We start from the raw sequence: 13,656 nt of genomic DNA on the forward strand, positions 1-13,656 counted from the left end.
TCTGGAAGAGCAGCCAGTGCTCTTAACCACTGAACCATCTCTCCAGCCCCAGTTGGCTTTTTCTTTAAAAACATGATTATATAAAGTATATTGCAACAAGCTTCCCTTGTAGAGGGTGTGTGTGTGTGTCTGTGTGTCTGTCTGTGTGTCTGTGTCTGTATGGATTGTGTGTGTGTGTGCAGGTACACATGTCTGATTGTGAGCAGAGACCAGAGGAGGAGGTAAGGTGTTCTGCTCTATAGAGCTTGACTTATTCCTTGAGAAAGGTACTTTCTCTGAGCTTGGGGCTTGACTGGCAGCCATCAGGTCCCAGTGATCCTCCTGTCCCCACCCAGACAGTGTCTGTGTCCTCCAACTCCACAAAGATGGGCTGTCAAACGGAGAGAGTCTAGGTCCTGACCTTGCAATTACAGTTTAAAAAGTGAGGCCTGAGAGAAACTCCTTCCTGTCTGTGAACTCAAACTTTATCAGTTTGTGTCTGATAACAAAATTTAGGTGACTGGGACCATGTACATTTTGAAAGGTGACAAAAGGAAGTTAAACTTCATTTAAAATCAGAACTCAGAGAAGACAGACAACCAACTCTTGCATAGAGAAAAGCCTCCCTGTCTGGGTGATCACAGCAGCGATGGCAACATGGAAACACCCACCTTATTGGCAGCATCTCTGGCCTGATGAATGAGTTCTCGGATTCGGTCCACATTGTCAGAGATATTTCCCAGGGGCAGCAATTGTTGGTTGATACTTTCAATCTTGATAAAAAGATCAGGCAACTTCTTGGTTAATTTCTTTACTGTTGATGAAATGAGAAAATGGAAATTTTAATAGTACATTGAGAAAAGGTTATGCTTGTGTTTTATGGGAATATTTGTTCTGGAAATCCTGGGAACAAGATGTACTATCATCAGGCAAGATTCACCTAAATTCATTACAGATTTCTGTAATGATGTAGGTATCAATTTTTTCCTTGGTTAATGTGGGAAATATTTATTTTCTTATTCTTTAATAGCAATCATACAAATACATCACGATTAAGAACTCCCACAGTACAAGGAGAAGAAAAAGAAGGAAGAAGAAGGAAGAGGAGGAGGAGGAGGAAGAGGAGGAGGAGGAAGAAGAGGAGGAGGAGGAAGAAGAGGAGGAGGAGGAGGAGGAGGAGAAGGAGAAGAAGAAGAAGAAGAAGAAGAAGAAGAAGAAGAAGAAGAAGAAGAAGAAGAAGAAGAAGAAGAAGAAGAAGAAGAAGAAGAAGAAGAAGAAGAAGAAGAAGAAGAAGAAGAAGAAGAAGAAGAAGAAGAAGAAGAAGAAGAAGAAGAAGAAGAAGAAGAATAATCTAGGTCATGCTGGGACTGGGGAGGTGGCTAAGTTGGTAAAGAAACTGGCTGTGCAAACACAAGGACTTGAGTTCAGACCCCGAGACCCATGTAAGGATAAGGAGCTGTGTGCCCAGCACTGAAAGGTAGAGATAGGAGAATTGGCGAGATTGCTCCCAGCTAATCTGTATCATCTCCAGGATGAACTCCAGCTTCCATGAGAGACCCTGCCTCAGAAAATAAAGTGGATGTGGTTGAGGAGATGGCCCAGCGCTGCTGTTCAAGAATGAGGACCTGAGTGTAAATTCCCAGAACCCTGTATACACCAAATGTGGTGGATGTGGGGCTCCTAGAAGGTGGGGACACACGGGACTCCTCAGAAGTTCACGGGCCAGTTAGTGTGGCACATGCAGAGTGAACAAGGGACGCTGCCTCAAAACAAAGTGGAAGACAAGAATCATCACTCAAAAGTGTCCTCTGGCTGGGCGTGGTGGCACACGCCTTTATCCCAGCACCCAGGAGGCAGAGGCAGGTGAATCTCTGAGTTCAAGGTCAGCCTGGTCTACAGAGTGAGTTCCAGGACAGCCAGGGGTACAGAGAAACCATCTTCTCTCTCTCTCTCTCTCTCTCTCTCTCTCTCTCTCTCTCTCTCTCTCTCTCACACACACACACACACACACACACACACACACCACACATGCACACACACACACAAAGTTAGTAAGAGACAGGAAGAACATAGGGCATGTGGTACATGTCTTTAATCCTATCACTCAGGAATCAGAGACAGGCATATCTTTAAGTTCAAGGCTTACTCTACATATCAAGTTTCAGGGCAGTCAGGTATGTATGGGAAATACCATACACTGAGACCTTGTCTCTGGGAGGAGAGGGGGAGGAAAATGACTGAAGAATAAACATGAACTTCTGGCATCTGTTCACCTGCATACACTCAGAAACACACAAGCAAGCTCATACATCATATACACACCACACACATGCAGGAAACAAGGAGATATTCTCCCTGTCTCTCTAACACAACATCTTGATATTTGAATAGATCCCAAGATTCTGATTTGAGGTCAGACTTTACTGGAAAGGAGCTGCAATGGATCAAGGCCTTGGCAATGGAGAACGTCGTGAAGACATCCTGATACCTGAATTGTTGGCGTCGGCCAGAGCATTGCTGAAGTCCTCATGTCGTGTGCTTCCGTAACTATCCTTAATTCGTCCCAAGTCTGTCTGGATGGGGTTGAGCCCATCCAGAACCTCGCTTGTTATGCCATTAGCCTTCCTGACCATGCTCCTCACACCGTGGATCACACTCTCAGTATCACCTAGAACATACAAATAGGGAGGGAGGCATAAGGACCTGAACATTCTTCCCAAAAACCGGTGAAACTACAGTCTAGGGTGATGATTACCTCTCTGTAACCCATGAAGACTGTCCCGGGCAGCAGTGAGGTTGGCATCCAGCAGGTTCTTCTGAACTGAGACAGTATTCAGGGTTTTGTGCAGCCTGTTGAGAGCTGGACTGACTTCTAAATGAAGGAATGAAGAAAGAAAACACCAAGAGGCAATGACTTCATGGAATTGGATCTTCTGTGGGTATTTGTGGTCTCTAAGTGGGCAATGTCTTCAGACCATTGAATATTCATGTGTACCTTAGCCTTCACCCACCAATGCCACTGCAGTACCTATCCCCACAGCCGTGAGGTCTCTGGATACAGAGGCTGGAGGAGCAGTGTACCAGAGCCTTGTGGTGATTGGCTTCTCAAAAGGACACACAAAGATGCAAAATAACTCAGGAGACATCTGGACTTCCACTCTGACCTGAGCAGAGGAGGCTTGCTGAAGGGCTGGTCCAACAGACAGTGTGTGGCTGGCACTGCCTAGGATGTAAGGTTACCCACACCCATTCAATGAATGAATGAATACTTGGATGAGCAAATGAACGAGCAGAAGGAATGACTTGCAGCCAAGACGAGGCTGTTCCTGAGAGAGCCTCATGCAGAGGACTCAAAGGGAGTGTTTGTTTCTGTTCCTGCAGAACGACCTGTCCCTAGGTTTCCTCGAGAGATGTTCAATGTGACACATCAAAAATAAACTGATGAAGAAAATGGTACAAATCCTCATCCCTAGCTAGCAATGCAGCCATCTTTGAGATGTAGAAAGTGACCAGCCAGTGTATTAACACCATGCTGGTGACACATGGCTTCTTATGATTCCAGCAACACAGTCAATAGCCCAACCTACTGAGAACACTCGTCTTGGCCACAGCCACACGTCACCCTAGCACTGAAGAGGTGGAGATAGGAGGATTGATAGAGGGCGTGCTTAGTATGTTCTAGGCCCAAGTCTGATTAACAGCGCCATGAAAAATAAATATACAAGCAAACAACTGCAAAAGCTCCATGTCAATCCAACTCTAAGCCCAGTGTTATAAAGAAGGCAGACATAATTCCATAAAATCTTAATGTTCTGATTGCATATCAGAACATACTTTTTGTACATTTGATTTTAAAAATATTTAGTAACTAAGTAAGGGCCTTCATCCACTCCTCAGAATGGACTCAGTAGCTGAGCGAGGACTGAGAGCCCAGACGCCCGCCTGGCCGTGGCTTCCTGCAAGCGACCAGAAAATTTCCAGAGGCAGCATTTTCAAAGCGTGGAGATTGCTGGGTTTCAAATGGCTGTAGTTCCTGTGTTTCAAAGCCTCTACCCCTGAACTACGCCCCCATATTAAGACAATTTAATTATTTTTAAGTACATGAGATGAAAAATTACCAAAGATAAATGGTTAAAGATACCAAAGATAAAATTAATGGTTAAAATTTTCTTATGGCCCATGTTATCAGTGATTATTTTTTGATACTTTGAGTTGCTTTAGGACTTGAAGCAGTTGCTGTAATGATCTAGAATAAACAGCCTTCATATGTGGCTTCCCACTGCCAGAATTACCAGTGTGTTAATTGTGTCTCCAAAGTCAGGCCCAGGAAGGCTAGCATTCTCAACTTCTTCATCTACAGACCCACGTCAAGTTCATGCAGGATGGATAGGGGCTGTTTAGGACTCTTGGTAAATGCACGACACCAGAGAACATAAATCACAAGTGCAGAAGTGCCCTTTGCATTGACAATGGGATCAGAAGACACTTTTGCACCAGACCGCCCCACATTCCCACAGGTTGATTAGCGTCCTTGATTGTCCCCGCCATCCACCCTGCTAATACCTTGCTGGAGCCTTTTCTGTGTGACCTTGGCTTCATTTAACAGTTCGTCGCTGTCGGAGCTCAGGGTCTTAGCCCTTCTTGGAAGGTCTTCCTTTATCAGTGTCTGAAAGCAAAATATTTATCAGCCTTGAGCAGACACTGTACCTTAGCAAACACAGAGAAAGATTTTTCACCTTAGCCCCAAATCCCTTGTCTTTAATCTTTAAAGAACAAGATTTGAAAGAGATGAACGACACACTGTTGACTAATGATGCGGTTAGGACTCCAGGCAAATGTGTGCCTGTGGCTTGGGGAGCTGGGCTGATCTCTGGTGACAGATGTCTAAGCTTGCACAAAACCCCTGCAATCATTTAGTTGCCTTGAGGCTTTCAAGCTTTGGAACCTGAAAGTCTTCGATCTTTCAAAACTCAGCTTCCCAACTCTATTATTTAGTGTTCTATCCTTTATATCTTGGCTATAGGGACATTATACAGTACAGTAAAGATCCTGTAGGCTTCTGTAGACATGCGCAGATTTAAGACTAAAATTGCAAAAAAAATCTTTCTTTGGATAATAAACATCAACCATTACGGCATAAAAACACCTACTTTAAAGGAGGATAAGCTATTCGTTTAGTTTCAAAATAACATTGGTATGTTTTTCTATCTGATTGTACAAATACATTTTATATTACACTCCTGATATCAAATAGTCAGTAAGTGCAGAAATGATCCAAACCAAGAACAAACTCAAGTCAATTACATTTAACAGGCTCTGATTTTGAATAAATAATATTTTTAATACTGTCCCATGCATGGGAGAGTAAGCAAACAAACTGCCTCCAGAGCCAGTCCAGCAAGCCAGGGCAGCTCCAGGTACCCACTTGCAGGGCAGACTCTGAGGCACTGGTGGCCTTGTTGGCTGCATCCTCCGCTGCTCTGATGGCACTGAGGATGTTCTCATAGGCAGTAGCAGCATCCACAGCACAGCGTACCAGCTCATCCCCGCTGGTATTTTTCTTTATCCTGGAAGATGATACAGGGTGAGTATAGGCCACGCAGCATCCTTTCTCTGCTCGGGGCTGATATTCTCCCAGTGACTGCACTATGCTGTGCACTTGCCATTCTGTCCACAGGACACAACCAGGGGCAGATCTCATTGCAAGTCTGGATTTGACTTGGACTATGGGTTCTGGATGGGGCTTTGGCCTTGATCCAGCCCCCTACCGTGCTCCCAGGCCCTAACCAGCCCAGTGAAGAGCTTGCTTGGTGCTCTATCCACCCACGATGTCTGGATCTGCAGCCAGGCACTCACTCTTCCAGCTGCTTGGCCAGCTCCTGCAGAGACTGCGCATGCTTCTCAGCCTCCACCACCACGGATGCTTTGCTGGCCGACCTGGAGAGTTCTTGCACTTTGCCGCTTAGTTCCTGTCTGGCTCCATTTAAAGCCGCAGCCAAGCTTTCGTACTCCTATTTTTTTCAAAATAAACAATATAAATTCAAGCAGTGAGCATGTGCGCCATTTTCTCAAACTCCCTCATAAATTGTTTCTCATGAGAATTTATATTTTCTAAGTCATTTTTATCATATCAGCTTATCCTGAGTTCAGACAGTGGCATTGACTATAATCCAAGTTTTGTCACCCTCTTGAATATCTTCCTTCTGATGGGCACCATCTTTATAAGGTTTATGAAGCTCCAAAGTCATCCTCAAGGTGAGGCTCTGCTAAGTGAAGGGCTTCTACTGGTATAGAGACAGAACGTGAAGATTCTTTCGAATGCCCATAAGGCTGCTGAGAAGCCTGTTGGGTTTTTATCAAGTCTGATGCCTTCCACTAAGGAAGGCATGTTTGGTATTTTTAAGAGAGCATTGTAATGCTTTTTTTTACTTGCTCATTGCAGACAAATGAGGTGATGTAGGTGGATTAAGGCACCCAGCACTCATACTCTCTCCCAGCAGAGAGCTGCTGTTATTATTTGGGGGGTGCACAGTTTTGTCTAAAAAGGATAAGCTCAAAGTAGGTTTGCCTACTGCATCATCTCCTGACAATAGCATTTGACTGGTTTGGATGTTTCTAGAAAACCAGAGTCTGCTACCTTCTGGCTTTTGTCCATTTGCTGCAGTAGACTGTTGGTCTGTAGCAGGGAAGAGTCTGCCGTGGCCAGGTACTTGGCGAAGTCGTTCTTCAGAGAATTCATTTCTCTCATTTGTCTCTGGAGAGAATAAAAGAGCCCGTGGGCACACACTCCGTGACACATTAGCAGAAAGCACAGACAGACTTACAGGACAACAGCAAATAAGACAAAGTCAAATGTTTTTTTTTGAAGCCGACAATAGCCTAGCTTGCTGCAAGTGATTGATAGGGCCTGGATTCCCACTGTGTGTTGCTGTGTTACTATGGTACCCTCTGCTACCATGGCTGAAGAAGTCTCATACACTGGGCAACTCCACCGGTGATGTGAGGCATGTTACTAAGATCTGCTTTGGAGAACAGAATGTAAGATTTCAACTAAATAAATGAACTAGGACCAATCACCTCCACACATCAGTCCTAGTAAGTGTGCAGCGGGCACTTGAATGAGAGATGGCACAGGGCAGAAGTATGCCAGGTTGGAAGGCTTAGAGGCTGGGGCTCACACTGCTGGAGCCTGCCCTCTTCCTTGGCATAAGCGGAGAAGCAAACAGAGGCACTGCTCTCCAGGACTGCACTGCACTGAGCTGTCACCCACGAAGGCAATACTGGCTGTCTTTCTCCTCTTTGTGTGCCAATCCACATTATTCAACTCTGGTCCGTCGTTTCACAATCCTCATGTTTGTTTTGTTTCTTTTTTTGCTGTTGTTTTGATGGAGGATATTCACCATTAAAAATATAAACTATAGAACTGAGGTGTTGACTTGATGCTAAAACAATTGCCTGACATGGGACCCCAGGGCTGATTCCAAATGTGGCCAAAAAGAAAGTCTCTGCCTGCCTGCCATCCCTCCATCCACCCACCCATCTATCTGTCTGTCTGTCTATCTATCTATCTATCTATCTATCTATCTATCTATCTATCTATCTATCTATCTATCATCTCTATCTATCTATCTATCTATCTATCTATCTATCTATCTATCTATCTATCGTGTGTGTATGTGTGACTGTGTGAGTGACTGTGTGTCACTGTGCATGTGTGTGTCTGTCTGTATGCATCTCTCTTCTATGTATTTGCGTGTGCTGAAACCTTAATCTCTAAATTCTGCCATTATAATGGCATGTGACCTAAGTATATTTCTGCCTCTTTCCTATACACAGGTAGATAAATGTTTCAGTTGCCTATGTTGGTGATTATTATAATATCTAACACAATGTTAATGGAAACACATTGGATGTCACATGATGAATCTCTCATCCAATCAGCAATGTCATTCCTCTGACGCCCTCCAGCTGCGGGCAGGCTCTCTCTGTCAGCGGACTCAGAATCCTCTGGTAGCAGGAAGCAAAATGACTAGTCTTCCATTTAACGCCTCGCTCCTGTTTGATCAGGGTCTGAGGTGCGCACGCCTGCCTCCCTGTCCCCTTCTTCTGCCTGTGGCTTACCTGGATAGCTCCCAGAGCCCCCTCATTTTCACGGTTGAGGCCAGTGGCCCGCTGTGTCTGGGCAGCTGAGTCCTGGAGGACAGCGCGCAGCTCCTGAAGTTTGGCTTCATAATCACTTAAGGAACCCCGAATGTTCTTCAGCAGTCCGTTGTTTTCCACCTGGTGGGTTTCCAGCCAGGCCCTGACCCGGTTCAGCACTGCAACACAGAATTTATGATTTCACCTGACAGATGAGTTTATTGAAGCTCGGTGCCAGAACTACGGGAAGAGAGCCAGCTCCTGCTCGCTCCATGGTTCCCACAGCCTTGGAGGGAACAGGAAGGCAAAGCAGGACTTGTGTAGACCTATCATGTGTGCTTGCTCCATGATGGTTCCCACAGCCTTGGAGGGAACAGGAAGGCAAAGCAGGACTTGTGTAGACCTATCATGTGCACTCACGCACGGCACATGAGAACAGTAGCTGTTCTGAGAACGTCAGCTGCTGCTGAGAAGACAGACTCATGGGTGTGAAACTTGAACAGAATAGAAAACCATGATTCTTCTTCCACTGCTAAAAGCAGATACTAATGCTGATTAGCACAAATGCTACATGTCAACTACAACCTGTATGTGTTCCCTAGATACAACATTTTATCAGAGAATACATATCCATTCTGAAAGATATGTGCTAAATTAATTTGGTTATTTTGACCCAGTGAGGCATTTTCTCTTCTTAAAACCTTTACATATACCTAATCAAATTCTTGGATATTTGGCTTGGGGCTTTGTTTTATAATAATAATGCCAATGTAAACTTGTGATTAAAAAACTCAGCAGTGGTAAAATAATAATTCTTAAAAATGATTTCATGAAGCTATGCTTGGTGGTTCATGCCAGTAATCCCATCACTTGTGAAGCTGAGCTAACAGCCTGAGCTAGAAGTGAGACTTTGCCTCAAAGAGAAAAAAGTGGAGGAGGGCAAGACACAAATATTTGTATTTTAGAACCATTTTTGAGGTCATTTGCACTGTGGTAGGGTGTCATGCCTCTCAGAAACTTGGAGAAAAGATTCTGCTCCAGGGGCAAAAGGGGCAGCCCTATTCCCACTGCAACCTCTAGCAGCAAGGTTTGCTGAACTGAGCCTTCCTCCTGCCGCCCAGAGCTCAAGACTGCGCTTAGAAAACTGCATTTCGGGTTGATCAGAGGAGACAGAGGAATCGGGGCTGGCCTTACAGCGCTGGGCTTCTGTTTTCTCGGCCTCTGCTTCTCTGAGGTGTTTTCTGAAGTCTCGGCCCCGAAGCTCCCGCATCATGCGTTGGGCTTCTGCCATCTGCCTGGACCAGTCACCCGCGGGCACGTCCATTCCTTCTCCGCCTGGCCTAGCGATCTGCTTTAGGAGAACTGGAAAACACCAAGTAGCTTATTAAACTGGGGGTTCTAGAAGGTTTGCAGAGAGTCCTGTTCACCTTTAAGTAGCACTGTGGGATCTTTCTTTCATAATTCTGAGCTCTCAAAAATAAAAATATTCGGTATACAGCAAAGGTTATGCAGTAAGCTTAGTCGGGCTGGGTCACTTCTTACTGTGCACATTCTGGATGACGTTTTTAATCTTTGTGTCCAATTCTTTGGCGCTTTGGATCGTCTGATCAAGGTTGTTGTATAATGTTTGTGCTTTTCTGGAATTGACTTGTGCCTACATGGAAAAAAAACTCATTATGAGTGAGTTAGAGTACAGGGGGAAAGGAAACTGAAAACACCCCCAAGGAGGAAAAGGTTAAGGTAATTATTTAGCTCAGTACACCACCTTTTTTTGCAAAGTTTCGAATTCACTGTTCAGATTGCTCAGTTCTTTTTCCAGGCCGTCCATTTTGGACCCATGACTTGAGATGGCGGAGCGGAAGTCAAGCAGCTGGCTCTGAAAAAAGACACAAAGCTAGACTCCAATCCAGAGGAGATACTGCCCAGCGGATTCAGCTTCCTTCAACACAGTGCTGGCTCTATTGGGGCGGGGTGGGGGCTGGGACATTTTAAAATAACTTACAAGATGAGTCTCCTTTCTGTTGTAAATTATAATAAGGTTATGAAATAAAGTTAATGTGTTGGCCCTCTCTCCACCATTACAATCCATTTAGTAAGTTATTATAAATAAAAGATCATCAACAGACAAAGAAAAAGTTGCATTTGGCTCAGTTTTAGAGGTTTTCGCCCCGTTGCTTTGGGCCCTGGGAGGCAGTGCTTCACGGTTGAAGCACATTGGGAGCTTTTCATTCCCTTGAATGAAACTGAGAAAAAGAAGGCGCTGGGGAGCCAACAAAGCCCCCTTGAAAGCATGTACCCAATTCTAGAAACCTACCACCATCTCTTACATTTGGAATACCCCTTCAGAGCCGAGGCATTGTGTGTGTGTGGGGGGGAGGGGGTATTGTGGCACTAAAGACCCAAACTACAGCAAATCCAAAAGACAAGAAATTTTTTTTTACTTGAATTAATGACCTTGCTTTATAAAAGCGGCACGTATAGCTATCTGTCCTGAAAGAACCCTTATATCCAAACCCTTGTATAACTGGAGTGGAATTCTGAGTGAATATACGGATATCCTCAAATTCAAATGAGGTCATTGGAGTCTTAAGAAAATTGGATGACGTGCCTGACTCAGCACAACCGACCGCTGCACTGGGTCACAATCCAGATCCCTACTCATTTTATTATTATATTATTATTGAAAAGGTGACATGGCACACATATTTGGGATAGGGATTACTTTTAATTTTTGGAGGAAGGATGTAATGCCTTGAGAGAGAGATTAAGAAAAATAATTCTATTGCCTTCATTTGTACATCAGAAACAATGTGGAGTAAAGAAAATCTTAAGAACAGAGCCTCGCATACAGCTTCTGTGCAAAGCACTAAGTAATCAAAACAACTAACTCATGGAGCTTCCTTTTCTCTCACAACAGAAGGGATTTTTTCTATATTAAACCTATAAACCATGGAGTTGAATTCCCCAAGCGATGAAAAGGAACCATTCTTCGAGAATTATTTTCAGATGGAGCCACAGGCTTCAGCTCTCATTCCAAAAGCACTCATTAAACTTCACTCAAAGCTCCTTTCACTGTGTCTAGTCTTTGTTTTATTTCATCAATTCTTGTAGTTTAATAAATGTATTTTTTCATATCCATGATTTTCAGTTGAGTCTTTTCATGTCTACTCCTTCCATGAGATGTTCGCCTCATCTTGGTTCTCCTAATGGATACTATTCATTAAGAAGATTCAGACTGTCCTACTATTTTTATTTCTCTAAGGTGCCCTCGTCTCTTATCTGCTGCATTTCTGGTTGATGCGTCTGTTGAACATTTGCAGACTCAACCAGTGATTGGGAGGTGTCTCCTTCCCCCACACTTCCTTTATCATCTCTAGTGATCTCATAGTTATCACAGTCCCCCACCACGAAACCCTGTTCCCTGATTCTAAGGCCAGACCATACGTAGTATTTAAGAGAAGCATTTCCTCACAGCATTAAACTCTTACATTAGTAACAAGAAAGTTTTAAATCAGTAAAACAAGCTTTGATGATAAGAAACTAGAAAAGGAAGATCAAATCATTCCACAGAATGTAGAAAGAAGAAACAAAATATATGTGTAAGAGCAGAAATCAGTTTTTTGATATTATGCCCATTTAGCAGAATAATCGTAGCACTCTCGAGGGCTAACAGTAGTAGCACCCTGGAAATCCCCAATCTTTACCACATTTCCCATATCAGCTACACGCTTCCTCCTAGCTGGTCACCCGCATGACATTTGTGCCACTATTGCACCACGTACATATATTGCCATGCTGGTCATTACTGTAGTTTATAGGATTCAGAGCTGGCTAAGATTGCTGATGACTTTCTCCACAGTAGCCTGCAGAGAACCTCCCAGTACTAAGACAGCCACTCAATAGGAGGAAACTTCCTGGTCAGTAACAACTTGATTTCTCCATGACCTAAGCAAAATTTGTATCTCTCAATTAGTGCAGCTCTCAGCCCATCAGGGAAGTTTCTTTGTGCAATGGCTGGTGGGTAACACAGAAACTCAGAACTGGTCCTAGTACAGAGAAGAAGTGTCAGCTGACACTCCCTTCCTCCTAAGTCTCGGGGACCATTATGGAAGAGTGGAAATTCTGTAAGAGCCAGAGCCAGGAAAGATCAGGCTGAAACAGTCTTCAGGTCATGCTGGAGCCATCACACTCATGACCTCGCAGCAGACATGGCTGCCTGTACAAGACCTGTACAAGATCAATCCAGTCAGCATTCCAGCATGGAGTGTAAAGGGGTTCATGAGGACTGATTCCCCAAGAGAGAGCAAGTCACACCACACTCACAAGCAACCCATCTGGATCCCCAAGGAAGGCTCACCCTCAGGTCCTTGGCCTGCATCTCCATGTGCCGGATCTGTTCTAGGGCGCCAGCACTCACACTCAGGCCCTGCAGCTTTGACTTCACTAGGCGGAGCTCCTCACCCATGGTGGCCAAGTCATTCAAGAGCGTCATCACACAGCTGTCACAATCTGCAGGGCCACAGGGAAAGCCGAATGTGCTGTAGGCTGTAGCTCAGAAAAGGCACCGAGGACACCAGGGCTCTGTAGCCTGTCCCCTCAGACACCGATTATCACAGGCAGAGTCTCAACTCTAGCTGGCTCGGGGAGGGATGTGCGCTCTGATGGCTTATGAACCAGATGCTCGAGAGCATTTTCTTCTTACTAGACATGGTGACTCTGAGCAGCTTGTTGCTTGTGTGGGGGAAAATATTAGTGCCCTTTTGTGCTTATGGGGTATCTGCTGGTGACTGTTTCGTCTATGGGGTGTCTGCTAGTGACTGTTTATGGAGTATCTGCTGGTGACTATTTTTGTTGACTGTCTCTGAGAATGGGTCTCACTAAGTAGCCCAAGCTACCTCAAATTAGTGATCCTCATGCCTCAGCTCCTAACTGATGATATAACGGACATGTGCCATGGCACACAGATGTTAAGTGTGTGTTAAGTGGTGTGACATCCTCAGAAACTCCCCAGAAGTTGTTAGGGTTGGGCATCCTGTGTCCATTCTATAGGAAAAACTGGGACTTGGGAGGTAAGGTGGCCTCATGGGAAGACAGCAGCGAGTGGCAGGGGCAGGAGTGGAGCCAACACTGTCCTTTCCTGTCCTCTTATCTTTGTTTTCCTATTCTAGAAAGTGCCTGTCCCCAGTACAATACACACATCGTAAAGGGAGGGGGGGGTCCCCTTTTCTCACCATCACATTCTTCTGCAGGGCTGCTATCTTTGGGCTCCTGGCCGACACAGTCTAAAATAGGGTGAAAAAAGGACATTTTTATTTAACTTGTTCTTCATCTGCCTCTTAAAAGCTTGGACTCAGAAAGCCCACCTCGGAAGGTTTTAGTTTCATCACTGGCCCCTGCTCGCCACTTCCACCATACCATCACCATGAGCATGAATTTCCAGTGGTCTCCTTCTCCGGCTATTACCGTCTCTTTTCTAAGAGCGGCATTTCTCGGGCATAGCATATCTCACTTGCCCTTTTCCCTCTTGGTAGAGGTTCA

General features: G+C 44.8%; 1 protein-coding gene across 6 annotated transcripts in view; it reads right to left on the reverse strand.

The window, feature by feature from the left end:
• The window catches only part of Lama3 (laminin subunit alpha 3), a 214,416-nt gene that overhangs the window by 38,488 nt on the left and 162,272 nt on the right, over positions 1-13,656 (reverse strand). For 3 of the 6 annotated variants that reach the window (XM_050160721.1, XM_050160719.1, XM_050160717.1), the window contains 13 exons: positions 13,350-13,400; positions 12,476-12,627; positions 9,881-9,994; positions 9,661-9,772; positions 9,313-9,480; positions 8,101-8,297; positions 6,617-6,733; positions 5,836-5,990; positions 5,405-5,546; positions 4,543-4,645; positions 2,735-2,851; positions 2,468-2,647; positions 651-793 (listed from right to left, as the gene is read on the reverse strand). In XM_050160721.1, coding sequence (XP_050016678.1) covers positions 651-793; positions 2,468-2,647; positions 2,735-2,851; positions 4,543-4,645; positions 5,405-5,546; positions 5,836-5,990; positions 6,617-6,733; positions 8,101-8,297; positions 9,313-9,480; positions 9,661-9,772; positions 9,881-9,994; positions 12,476-12,627; positions 13,350-13,400 — 1,751 coding nt within the window. The remainder of the gene's footprint in view (positions 1-650; positions 794-2,467; positions 2,648-2,734; positions 2,852-4,542; positions 4,646-5,404; positions 5,547-5,835; positions 5,991-6,616; positions 6,734-8,100; positions 8,298-9,312; positions 9,481-9,660; positions 9,773-9,880; positions 9,995-12,475; positions 12,628-13,349; positions 13,401-13,656) is intronic. The other 3 variants (XM_050160720.1, XM_050160718.1, XM_050160722.1) reach the window with 1 other exon arrangement.

Source organism: Alexandromys fortis, unplaced genomic scaffold (assembly GCF_014885135.2).
Source record: "Alexandromys fortis isolate MF-2015 unplaced genomic scaffold, M_Fortis_MF-2015_v1.1 scaffold_104, whole genome shotgun sequence".
Taxonomy (NCBI): domain Eukaryota; kingdom Metazoa; phylum Chordata; class Mammalia; order Rodentia; family Cricetidae; genus Alexandromys; species Alexandromys fortis.